The following is a 13,334-nucleotide window of genomic DNA, read 5'->3' as shown; positions in this document are numbered from 1 at the left end:
AAACTTCTTACTGTGTTTACCCTAGTCCAACGCCGGCATCTCCACATCATGACTTCTAGGTGGTGGCAGAAATTGTGGGTTTGGAAGGTGCTGTTGAAGGAGGCTTGGTGAGTTGCTGCAGTGCATTTTGCAAATGGTACACACTGCTGCCACTGTGCGTCGGTGGAGGGAGTGAATGCTTGTGGATGGGCTGCCAATCAAGCGGGGCTGCTTTATCCTGGATGAAGTCTAGCTTCTTGAGTGTTGCTGGAGCTGCACTGATCCAGGCAAAGGGACAGCATTCCATCACACTCCTGACTCGCGGCCTGTCGATGGTGGACAGGCTTTGGAGGCGAGTTACTCACTGCAAAAACCCAGCCTCTGTTGCCATCTTCTGCTCGTGGGCGGGTTGGGACTGTATCCTGCGACCAGTGCGACTGAAATCCATTCTCCGACACAAATGCTTCAGTAAGGTTCACAGTGGGTAACAGAGTTGTACCTATGAGGAAGCGGCCAGCGTCTATCTCCAGTCTGCATCGATATAGCTCAGCAAGGCTGCTAAATTTGCTCTTTAAATCCCTGAACCCTGCCAGAGGGCAGTGAATGTCTGGAATGCGCTGCCTGGTGAGGTAGTGGGAGCAGGTACAACAGTGGCGTTTAAGGGTCGTCTGGACAAATAGGCTGGGAATGGAAGGATGCGGAAGTGCACACGGTTCTAGTTTAGGCGGCACAGTAGCAGGCGCTGCTGCTTCACAGCGCCAGGGACCCGGGTTCTCCCAACGTGTGGGGCTGCATTTACCTCTGAAGCAACACCACCCCGCTACAGATGAATAGGTCAGCCATTCCTGTTGCTGTTTGTGGAACTTTGCAAAATGGCCGCCGTGTTGCCCACATCACACTAGTCACGGTACCTCACTGGCTTCAGGACAGAGAGGATTTGAAAGGCTCTCAGTAAATGCAACTCATTTACTTCTTATCCCTTGAATGGCATTGCGGCCACTTGTATCTCGCTCGCTTTACCAGGGATTCCCCCCCCCCCCCCCCCCCCCCCCCCAAGGTGAAAAGGATACATAAGGATTAGATTCTGAAGGTAGTCCGTTGAGGTCAAATATATTCAACAGGTCATAGTACTGCCCGTGAATGTCACCGCAAATGGTAATAGACTCTTTCTGAAAGAGAACAGCAGTCAGATGAGCAGAGACCAGTAACAGACGCACAGATACAGCCAGCAGACAAAACATTGCAACAAAATAAGAAGTCTCACAACACCAGGTTAGAGTCCAACGGGTTTATTTGGAATCACGAGCTTTCGGAGCGCTGCTCCTTCATCAGGTGAGTGGAGAGGTAGGTTCACAAACACGGCGTATATAGACACAGACACAAGATAATGACAGATTGAAATGTGAAGAATCCATAATTATCTTGCAATTGTGTCTTTGCCTATATATGCCGTGTATGTGAACCTACCTCTCTACTCACCTGAAGAAGGAGCAGCGCTCCGAAAGCTCGTGATTCCAAATAAACCTGTTGGACTTTAACCTGGTGTTGTGAGACTTCTCACTGAGCCCACCCCAGTCCGACCCTGACATCTCCACATCAACAAAATAAGTAACACAGGAGCCTCGGAGACCTCGAGCAGTTCAGACAGCGAATTATCTCAGAGCAGCAATGTCCGACGGAAAGCTCATTGGCCAGAAACGTGAATTAACTGTGTCTCTCTCTCTCTCCAGAGATACCGCCTTGCTCACTGAGTATTTCCAGCACTTTCGCTGTTAAAGACCAGAATGATATCAGTTGTCCACTCTGCCGAACATGGTGGCTGGCGGGGGTTTTTTGGAGGGGAGGTGGCCCTAACTGACTTGTGTTTTCCTGGACTGAATCAATCACGGTGACCCCCCACCTCCCCTCGCTACTGAAATGCATTGGCTTTAGCTGTAACTTAGACCCCTCCCATCAACCTCAGCAGAATGAGGGCGAGGCACAAAGAGCGCTGCCACTGCCCAGGACTGATTCCTGGGAAGAAGGGGAAGTGAATAAAGTGTGCAGCATGGAAACGGGCCTTGGTTTTTGGCTCCATAAGGGTCTCCGCCACCCTACTTCACTTAACCCCATCCGCAAATCCCTCCTTTCCTCAAATCATAGAAACCCTACAGTGCAGGGAGGAGGCCATTCGGCCCATCGAGCCTACAATCCCACCCAGGCGCCATCCCCAAGTCTTCACCCTGCTAATCCCCGTGACACTTAAGACAATTTAGCGTGGCCAGTCCACCTAACCCACGCACCTTTGGAGTGTGGGAGGAAACCCACGCAGACACGGGGAGACCGTGCAAACTCCACACTAGACAGTGACCCAGAGCTGGAATCGAACCCGGGTCTCCTGGCGCTGAGAGGCGGCAGGGCTAAGCTCCGAGTTGTCAGGCCAGCCTTGGTGCAATTTAACCATTTGCACGGGAAAATCGGGAGATTACTTGTCGAGATACCCACCCTCGCCCTGCACAAGAGCAGCTTTCAATACCGAGACGCTGACCCAGAGGTACAGGAGCATCCTGAGCTCCCGTTATTCCCTGTCTAGTGAAGGTTCTATTGTCTATAGAATCATTCGGAACACAAGACGGGCACATCCAGCCCTTGCTTTGAAAGAACTGTCCAATTAATCTCTTGTCCTGTATTACAGTACCAGAAGCATTGCGAGCCCTCAAAGCATTTGTACCGCACGGAGGGACTGTTACAGCCCTTACCTCGCCCAGTGTGATCTCGACTAAGCTGGGTAGTTTCGACAGTACTTCTTTCACCTGGACCAGAATCTGTAAGAGAAAGCGAGATAAGACACGTGGGAAATGGGCGGAGGGGGGCCTGTGTTTCCAGCTGACAGATCCCACACGGGCCACGCTCTGTGATAAGTAGTGCATGCGGACACAAGCACGCAAAGGGGATGCGCACAGAGAGAAATAAAAAGAAAACTGGGTCACACTTAACAAATTGCATTTTTACAGGAAGATTGGGAGGCACTAATGTTAAATAGGAGCCTTAACCCAGAATCCACAAGACACAATACCATAGAAATCATAAAAACCCTACAGTGCAGAAAGAGGCCATTCGGCCCATCGAGTCTGCACCGACCACAAAGAACAAAGAACAGTACAGCACAGGAAACAGGCCCTTCGGCCCTCCAAGCCTGTGCCGCTCCTTGGTCCAACTAGACCAATCGTTTGTATCCCTCCATTCCCAGGCTGCTCATGTGACTATCCAGGTAAGTCTTAAACGATGTCAGCGTGCCTGCCTCCACCACCCTACTTGGCAGCGCATTCCAGGCCCCCACCACCCTCTGTGTAAAAAACGTCCCTCTGATATCTGAGTTATACTTCGCCCCTCTCACCTTGAGCCCGTGACCCCTCGTGATCGTCACCTCCGACCTGGGAAAAAGCTTCCCACTGTTCACCCTATCTATCCCCTTCATAATCTTGTACACCTCTATTAGATCTCCCCTCATTCTCCGTCTTTCCAGGGAGAACAACCCCAGTTTACCCAATCTCTCCTCATAGCTAAGACCCTCCATACCAGGCAACATCCTGGTAAACCTTCTCTGCACTCTCTCTAACGCCTCCACGTCCTTCTGGTAGTGCGGCGACCAGAACCGGACGCAGTACTCCAAATGTGGCCTAACCAGCATTCTATACAGCTGCATCATCAGACTCCAGCTTTTATACTCTATACCCCGTCCTATAAAGGCAAGCATACCATATGCCTTCTTCACCACCTTCTCCACCTGTGTTGCCACCTTCAAGGATTTGTGGACTTGCACACCTAGGTCCCTCTGTGTTTCTATACTCTGATGACTCTGCCATTTATTGTATAACTCCTCCCTACATTATTTCTTCCAAAATGCATCACTTCGCATTTATCCGGATTAAACTCCAATCCCACCCAGGCCCTACCCCCTTATCCCTACATATTTACCCACTAATCCCTCTGACCTATGCATCTCAGGCCACTAAGGGGCAATTTTTTTTTTTAAGCATGGCCAATCAACCTAACCCGCACATCTTTTGGACTGTGGGAGGAAACCGGAGCACCCGGAGGAAACCCACGCAGACACGAGGAGAATGTGCAAACTCCGCACAGACAGTGACCCGAGGCCGGGAATCGAACCCGGGTCCCTGGAGCTGTGAAGCAGCAGTGCTAACCACTGTGCTACCGTGCCGCCCAATACATGGTTAAAGGTAACAAACACTAAATTAATGGCAAATTGAATATAATGTGACCGTCAATTTTAGCAGGAAGAACAAAAAGGTACATTCTGCATATGGAGAGAGATTGCAGAACTCTGAAATAGGGGGACCTTGATGTCCTAGCATACTAATTACAAAAGGCTAATATGCAGGTACAGCATAGGAAAGCTAATAGAATGTTGTCGAGGGGAATGGATTCTAAAAGTAGGGAGGTTATGCTTCAGCTGTACAGGGCATTGGCGAGACTACATAGAATCCCTAGAGTACAGAAGAGGCCATTTGGCCCATTGAGTCTGTGCCGACTCTCTGACAGAGACGTCTGGAGTATTGTGTACCATATTGGTCTCCTTACTTACGGAAACACGCAAATGTGTTAGGATCGGCTCAGAGGAGGTTTACTAGACCAATACCAGGAATGGACAGGTTGTCATATGTCATATCAGGGCAGCACGGTGGCATTGTGGGTAGCACTGCTGCCTCACAGAGCCAGGGACCCGGGTTCGATTCCCCGCCTCGGGTCACTGTCTGTGCGGAGTCCGTATGTTCTCCCCGTGCTCCGGTTTCCTCCCAGAAGTCCAAAGATATGCAGATTGGCTGTGCCAAATTGTCCCTTAGTGTCCCAAGAAGTACAGGTTAGATGGATTGGCCGTGCTAATCTGCCCCTTAGTGTCCCATTGGCCATGGGAACTGCGTGGGGTTATGGGGTCAGGGTGGGGCAGAGGGCTGAGGTAAGATATTCTGTCGGAGAGTCGGCACAGACTCGATGGGCCAAATGGCCTCTTCTGCACTGTAGGGATTCTATGAAGGGTTGGACAGGCTAGGCTTGCATTCACTGGAGGCAACTTGACGAAAACATGTAAGATCCTGAGGGGTATTGATGGGGTGGATGCGGAGAGGATGCTTCCTCTTGTGGGAGAACCCAGACTAGCGGGGAGGTCACTGTTTAAAAATAAGGGGTTGCCCATTTAAAACAGAGAACTGAAGATTTTTTTCTCTCAGAGATAGTGAGACTTTGGAACTTCCTCCCTCAAAAGACAGTGGAAGCGAAATCCTTGAAAGTTTTCAAGGCAGAGTCGATAGATTATTTTTTAAAAACTTTATTTATTAGTGTCACAAATAGGCTTTCATTAACACTGCAATGAAGTTACTGTGAAAATCCCCTAGTTGCCACACTCCTGTTCGGGTAACACTGAGGGAGAATTTAGCACGGCCAATGCACCCTAACCAGCACGTCTTTCCGATGTGGGAAGAAACCGGAGCACCCGGAGGAAACCCGCACAGATATGGGGGAAGAATGTACAGACTCTGCAGACAGTGAGATGGGGAATCGAACCCGGGTCCCTGGCGCTGTGAGGCAGCAGGGCTAACCACAGTGTCACTCCTTGATAAACAAGAGGGTGGGGGGAGATGGCAGGAGGTTACAATCAGATCAGCCATGATCTTATTGAATGGTAGAGCGAAGCTGTAATGGCCGAGTGGCCGACTCCTGCTCCTAATTCGTACGTTTGTATATCAGAATTTGGCCTCTCGATAGTGGAGGCAGTGGGTGGAGGGATGAATTGCTGGTGTTAAGGTGGCTCGGGTTGGTGCATGTTCTCACACTGACTCAGAGCACAGGGAAAGTTGGAGGTATGTGTTCCACCGCTGTGTTTAAGCCGCACACAGAAAACAGCTCTTCTCCTGAACAACACAGACGAGTTGGACCCGTCAGACTGCTGACATTCCTGACAGGTTTAGAGCTGTGCAACTTTCCCAGGGACATGATGCAATGATGTTCACCTTCTAAATATAGAGCTCCAAAATGTACTGTTGAAGGTTTGATGATAGCAAAAGCCTCCCATCAAAAAAACAAGTATTCATCACAGAATCCCTACAGTGCAGAAGAGGCCATTCGGGTCATCGAGCCGGCACACACTCTCTGACAAGAGTATTTTATGATGTGGAGATGCCGGGGTTGGACTGGGGTGAACACAGTACGAGTTTTAACAACACCAGGTTAAAGTCCAACAGGTTTATTTGGTAGCAAATACCATTAGCTTTCGGAGCGCTGCTCCTTCGTCAGATTCCACTCCATCTGACGAAGGAGCAGCGCTCCGAAAGCTAATGGTATTTGCTACCAAATAAACCTGTTGGACTTTAACCTGGTGTTGTTTACCCAGGTCCTATCCCCATAACCCCACACATTTACCATGGCTAACATCCTCCCCCCCCCGACACTAAGGGGCAATTTAGCATGGCTAATCCACCTAGCCTGCACATCTTTGGACACTAAGGGGCAATTTAGCATGGCCAATCTACCTAACCTGCACATCTTTGGAGTGTGGGAGGAAACCGGAGCACCCGGAGGAAACCCACGCAGACACGGGGAGAACGTACAAACTCCACACAGTCAGTGACCTAAGGTCTGAATTGAACCGGGTCCCTGGCCCTTTGAGGCAGCAGTGCCATCGCTGAAAGGTAGGTGGGAGCAGCAGAACGGTTCAACACTTTGAAATCATGTAGGGAAGAAGGGGAAATAAAATGGAAGTGGGGCAGAAAATTAAGCACTGGGTTATGATGTTAATAAGCACATTTCTTACAGCTTTATTGCTGTAAAATTAGTGATTGATTCAAATCTTAGAAATCTTAGAATCCCTACAGCACAGAAAGAGGCCATTTGGCCCATTGAGTCTGCACCGACCACAATCCCACCCTGGCCCTACCCCCACATCCCTACATATTTACCCACTAATCCCTCTAACCTACGCATCTCAGGACACTAAGGGGCAATTTTAGCACGGCCAATCAACCTAACCCGCACGTCTTTGGACTGTGGGAGGAAACCGGAGCACCCGGAGGAAACACACGCAGACACGAGGAGAATGTGCAAACTTCACACAGACAGTGACCCAAGCCAGGAATCGAACCCAGGTCCCTGGAGCTGTGAAGCAGCAGTGCTAACCACCGCGCTACTGTGCCGCCCACATTGTAACCAAAGTTACAATGTGTTAGCTGCAAAATAAGCTGATATAACAGGCGTGACTGTGGCAACTTATATTTGCTGTAGTTTCTTCAGTATGTTAAAGGGCACCAGGAGCTTTGCTAAAATGCAATCAGACAAAAGACGCTGTTTCTATGATCCTGCCTCAGACACGCTGTTCAGGATTTGTAATCTTGTACCATTGCCACGCCTGACATCTCCTGGTCACATCACAATGTGCTACAGCAGTCTTTGAAAAGGACAATACAGGAGAACTGCCCCTCAGGGGAAGTGCTCGAAACATCTGGGCTGCCAGATGTTGGCCCTCGGCTACAAGGTGGAACTTGAGGGCAGCACGGTGGCACAGTGGGTTAGCACTGCTGCTTCACAGCGCCAGGGACCCGGGTTCGATTCCCGGCTCGGGTCACTGTCTGTGTGGAGTCTGCACATTCTCCCCGTGTCTGTGTGGGTTTCCTCCGGGTGCTCCGGTTTCCTCCCACAGTGCAAAAGACGTACTGGTTAGGGGGATTGGCCATGCTAAATTCCCTCTCAGAGTCGCCAGAGTGTGGCAACTAGGGGATTTTCACAGTGGCTTCATTGCAGTGTTAGTATAAGCCTTGAGTCTAATAAGTAAAATTTAAATAGAGTTTAGCGCAAAAACAGATCCCTCAGTACTGTGTGCAATTCTGGTCACCCTATTATAGAAAGGATATTATTAAACTAGGAAGAGTGCAGAAGAGATTTACTAGGATGCTACCGGGACCTGATGGATTGAGTTATAAGGAGAGGCTGGATAGACTGGGACTTTTTTCTCTGGAGCGTAGGAGGCTGAGGGGTGACCTTATAGAGGTCTATAAAATAATGAGGGGCACAGACCAGCCACAGATAGTCAATATCTTTTCCCAAAGGTAGGGGAGTCTAAAACTAGAGGGCATAGGTTTAAGGTGAGAGGGGAGAGATACAAGAAGGTCCAGAGGGGCAATTTTTTCACACAGAGGGTGGTGAGTGCCTGGAACAAGCTGCCAGAGGCAGTAGTTGAGGCGGGTACAATTTTATCTTTTAAAAAGCATTTAGACAGTTACATGGGTACGATGGGTATCGAGGGATATGGGCCAAATGCGGGCAATTGGGATTAGCTTCGGGGTTTTAAAAAAAATAAGGGCGGCATGGACAAGTTGGGCTGAAGGGCCTGTTTCCATGCTGTAAACCTCTATGACTCTAATCCAAAGAACCATAGAAAAGTTACATCACAGAAGGAGGCCATTCAGCCCATCCTGTCCATGCCAGCCCAAGGACACCCGAGTATCCTTTGTAATCCAACATTCCTGTACCCGGCCCATAGCCCTGTAGCTTACAGCACTTAAGGTGCAGATCCAGGTCCTTTTTCAAGGAGTTTAGGGTCTCTGCCTCCACCACCAACTCAGGCAGCGAATTCCGGACACCCACCACCCTCTGCGTAAAGGTTTTTCCTCATGTCCCCTCTGTACCTTCTGCCACTTGTCTTGAATCCAACTTGTCTGTACTGGTGTTAATGTTCCACACGAGCCTCTTTCCCCCTCCCCTCTTTGTCCAACGCAATCGCTTTATCCTTCTCTTGTGTTAACCTATATTCTCCTTCAGTACAGCAATGCCAATCACCTCAGCCGCTCCCTGTGGCATTCTCCCCACTTGCTGGGAAAAACGGTGTCTCCTGAATCCCCCACTGGATTTATTACTGGCTATCGGATATTTATTGCCCCCTAGTTCTGGTCTTGGCGCCGAGTGGTAAACCCTTCATAATTTTAAAACCATTCACCCCTCAGTCTTCATTCTTCTAAAGTAGGGCTGTCCCGCCCGTTTAGTCGTTCCAAACAGATAGAGTGTCTCAGTTCATCCTTATGAAAAGGATTATCTCATTGAACCATACGGGATTCTCAAGGGGCTCGACAGGGTAGATGTTGAGAGGATGTTCCTCCTCATGGGAGAGTCTAGGACCAGAGGGCAGAGTCTGAGAATAAAGCGGCGCCAGTTTTGGACTGAGAGGAAGAGGAATTTCTGCTCTCAGAGAGTTGAGTGTCTTTGGAACTCCTTGCCACGGAGAGCTTTGGAGCCAGAGTCTAGAGATAGGGTGTGGGTGCAGACTTGATGGACCAAAAGCCCTCCTGCACTGAAGGGATTCTATTCTAAGAATGTTCCATAGAATCCCTAACAGTACAGAAGGAGGCCATTCCGCTCATCATGTCTGTTCCGAACATAATCCCACCCAAGTCCTATTCCCAGAACCCCACACATTTACCCTGCTAATCACCCTGACACTAGGGTCAGTTTCGCATGGCCAATCCACTTGACACGCACATCTTTGGAGTGTGGGAGGAAACCGGAGCACCCAGAGGAAACCCACGCGGACACGAGGAGAATGTGCAAACTCCACACAGATAGTGACCAAATGCCGGAATCAAACCTGGGACCCTAGCGCTGTGAGGCAGCCGTGCTAACCATTGTACCACCGTGCCGTCCTAACGTCGTGCGATACTGTGAGCAGTTTTGGTCTCCTTATTTGAGGAAAGATATGATTGCATTGGAGGCAGTTCAGAGAAGGTTCACGAGGATGATCCCCGGTGTGGAGGGATTGTCATACCAGGGAAAGAGTAAACAGGTTGGGACTCCACTCATTGGAGTTTAGAAGAATGAGAGGTGATCTCATTGAAACATATCGGATTAAGGGGCTTGACAGGGTAAATGCTGAGAGGATGTTTCCCCTCATGGGAGATTCTTGGACCAGAGGGCAGAGTCTCAGAATAAAGAGGCGTCAATTTATGTCTGCGATGGGGAGGAATTTGTTCTAAAGTAAAGTTTATTTATTGGTGTCACAAGTAAGGCTTGCATTAACACTGCAATGAAGTTACTGTGAAAATCCCCATGTCGTCACACTCCGGCGCCTGTTCGGTACACTGAAGGAGAATTTAACATGGCCAATGCACCCTAACCAGCGCGTCTTTCCAAGTGTGGGAGAAACCCACGCAGACACGGGGAGAATGTGCAGACTCCGCACAGACAGTGACCCAAGTCAGGAATCGAACCCAGGTCCCTGGCGCTGTGAGGCAGCAGTGCTAACCCACTGTGTCACCGTGCCGACCCTCCCTCAGAGGGCTGAGTGTCTTTGGAACTCCTTGCCACAGGGAGGTGTGGGGCAGAGTCCTTGTGTATACATAAGGCTGAGATAGATAGATAGATTTTTGATCAGTAAGGGAATCAAGGACTTACCTTGCATTAAGTTGATCTTTCTCTACACCCTAGCTAGCTATGACTGTAACACTACATTTTGCACTCTTTTGTTTCCTTCTCTATGAACGGTATGCTTTGTTTGTATAGCGTGCAAGAAACAATACTTTACACTGTATACTAATACATGTGACAATAATAAATCAAATCAAATCAAAGGTTTCAGGGAAAGGGCAGGAAATTTGGATCAGCCATGATCTTATAGAATTGCGGAGCAGGCTTGAGGGGTCGAATGGCCTACTCCTGTTCCTTTTTCTTGAGGACTGAGGTCCCCTCTGCTAACGTGGAAAGCCGGCAGAGACAGCAAAACCAAGCAACACAAAGCTCGGTGATGATCACCGGAGGAATGGGGATTTGGACAAGAGGTATTGCATGTTGCTCTGCCAGAGAGGGCGTGACGCCCAGGTGAGGAAGGGTGGCGTGGGACAAGAGGTGGTGGCTTGACAATGAGGACAATCGAGCACAAAGTGTAATATTGGGAGTGGTCGCAAGCAGCCGAGAGGCAATCACGAGGGATGGATGAGAATGAGGCTAAAACGAGTCGGAGCATCTTACCCAAAGGCAAACCCCGTCAAAACCCATGATCAGGCTTCCACTGCGTGCCCAGGTTATGCTGTTGGTGCACAGAGCAAAAGCTCCTTACCTGATAGGCACACTTCCTGTGCAATTTCTTCTGATCCTTAAACCACTGCATCAGGTCTTTCACGAACTGTAAAGTGACTTTCCCATCTTCCAGTTTGGGACCGGTATAATCGTCTTCAATTGCTGGGTACAAAACAAAAGCCGGGACACTGAGAGACTGGAACACGTACAAGGTGCAAGTGTGGGTGGGGCGGAGTGCGAGGGACAAGACTGCTGAACGCTTAGCTGCGATAATGCCTTCGTAACTTATTATGGGCCATCGGGACAGGCTCAAGGGAAGGAATCTTCTTTCATATGGGAAACGCATGCTGAGAATAGGGCGGCACGGTAGCACAGTGGTTAGCACTGCTGCTTCACAGCTCCAGGGACCTGGGTTCGATTCCCAGCTTGGGTCGCTGTCTGTGTGGAGTTTGCACATTCGCCTCGTGCCTGCGTGGGTTTCCTTCGGGTGCTCCGGTTTCCTCCCACAGTCCAAAGATGTGCAAGTTAGGTTGATTGGCCATGCTAAAAATTGTCCTTAGTGTCCTGAGATGCGTAGGTTAGAGGGATTAGTGGGTAAATATGTAGGGATATGAGGGTAGGGCCTGGGTGGGATTGTGGTCGGTGCAGACTCGATGGGCCGAATGGCCTCTTTCTGTACTGTAGGATTTCTATGATTTCTAAAATATGGTCTGAACTTTTTGAAGGAACTAAGATTTTGTACGGGTGGGTGGTGGTTTGCATGGCACGAGAGACGCGCTGGCTGGGCCCACAATTCATTGCCCATCCCTAATTGCCCCTTGAGAAGGCAGTGGGGGAGCTGCCTTCTTGAACCGCTGCAGTCCGTGTGGTGTAGGTACGGCCACAGTGCTGTTAGGGGAGGGAGGTCCGGGATTTTGATCCAGCGGCTGTGAAGGAACGGCCGATAGAGAATCACAGAAGAATCCTTACAGTGCAGAAGGAGGCCAATTCGGCCCATCGAGTCTGCCCCGACCACAATCCCACCCAGGCCCTATCCCCATAACCGCACATTTGCCCCGCTGATCCCCGGACACCAGGATCAACTTAGCACGGCCAATCAATCTAACCTGCACATCTTTGGAGGAAACCGGAGCACCTGGAGGAAACCCACGCCGACACAGGGAGAATGTGCAAACTCCACACAGACAGTCACTCGAGGCTGGAATTGAACCCGGGTTCTTGGCGCTGTGAGGTAGCAGTGCTAACCACTGTGCCACCCCACGTAGTTCCAAGTCAGGATGGTGAGTTCTTGGAAGGGAACTTCACAGAATTGTTACGGCACAGAAAGAGGCCATTTGGCCCATCGTGTCTGTACCCGGTCTCCAAACGAGCATCGTGACTTAGTGCCATTCCCCTGCCTTTTCCCCATACCCCTGTACATTGTTTCTATTCAAATAAATCATCTAACGCCCTCTTGAACGCCTCCACTTAACCTGCCTCCACCACACCTCCAGACAGGGAAGGTGTCTGCTGGTGGTGGTGTTCCCTGTTGTTCTAGTTCTTCTGGATGTCAGGGGTTTGGAAGGTGCCATTGAAAGAGCCTTGGTGAGTTACTGCAGTGCACCTTGTAGATGGTACGCACTGCTGCCACTGTGTATCAATGGTGGCGGGTGAATATTTAAAGTGATGGACGGGGCCTGGGATGGTGTTGAGATTCTCGAGTACCCTCAGAGATGCACTCATCAAGGCAAGTGGAGAGTATTCCATCATACCCCTGACCTGTGCCTCATCGATGGTGGAAAGACTTTGGGGTGAAACACACTCTGTGCAATTCCAACTCTGATCTGCTCTTGTAGCCACACTTTTCAGATCCAGATTAAGGTCAAATGTGATCCCCAGGATGTTGATGGTGCAGGATTCAGCGATGGTTGTTTGCTGTTGAACGTCAAGAGGAGGTGGTTTGATTCCCTTGTTATTTGCAAAGAATTGGAGAACAGGAGGCACGGTGGCACAGTGGTTAGCACCACTGCCTCACAGCTCCAGAGACCTGGGCTCAATTCTGGATTTAGGCAACTGTCAGTGTGGAGTTTGCACGTTCTCTCCGTGTTTACGTGGGTTTCCTCCGGTTTCCTCCCACAGTCTAAAGATGTGCAGGTTAGGTGGATTGGCCATGCTAAATTGCCCCTTAGTGTCTAACACTGTGCAGGTTAGGTGCATTGGCCATGCTAAGTTGCCCATTAATGTCCAAAGATGTGCAGGTTAGGTGGATTGGCCATGCTAAATTGCCCCTTAGCGTCCAAAGATGTGCAGGTTAGGTGGATTGG

At 49.9% G+C, this 13,334-nt stretch overlaps 1 protein-coding gene across 1 annotated transcript in view; it reads right to left on the bottom strand.

The window, feature by feature from the left end:
* The window catches only part of ppp5c (protein phosphatase 5, catalytic subunit), a 50,232-nt gene that overhangs the window by 20,737 nt on the left and 16,161 nt on the right, over positions 1 to 13,334 (bottom strand). The window contains exons 4-6 of the mRNA XM_078241765.1: positions 11,072 to 11,193; positions 2,718 to 2,783; positions 1,050 to 1,148 (exon numbers count right to left, since the gene is read on the bottom strand). Coding sequence (XP_078097891.1) covers positions 1,050 to 1,148; positions 2,718 to 2,783; positions 11,072 to 11,193 — 287 coding nt within the window. The remainder of the gene's footprint in view (positions 1 to 1,049; positions 1,149 to 2,717; positions 2,784 to 11,071; positions 11,194 to 13,334) is intronic.

This window comes from Mustelus asterias, chromosome 24, assembly GCF_964213995.1.
Source record: "Mustelus asterias chromosome 24, sMusAst1.hap1.1, whole genome shotgun sequence".
Classification (NCBI taxonomy): domain Eukaryota; kingdom Metazoa; phylum Chordata; class Chondrichthyes; order Carcharhiniformes; family Triakidae; genus Mustelus; species Mustelus asterias.
Note: the sequence above shows the minus strand (reverse complement) of the source record. Positions and strands in the feature narration are given on the sequence as shown.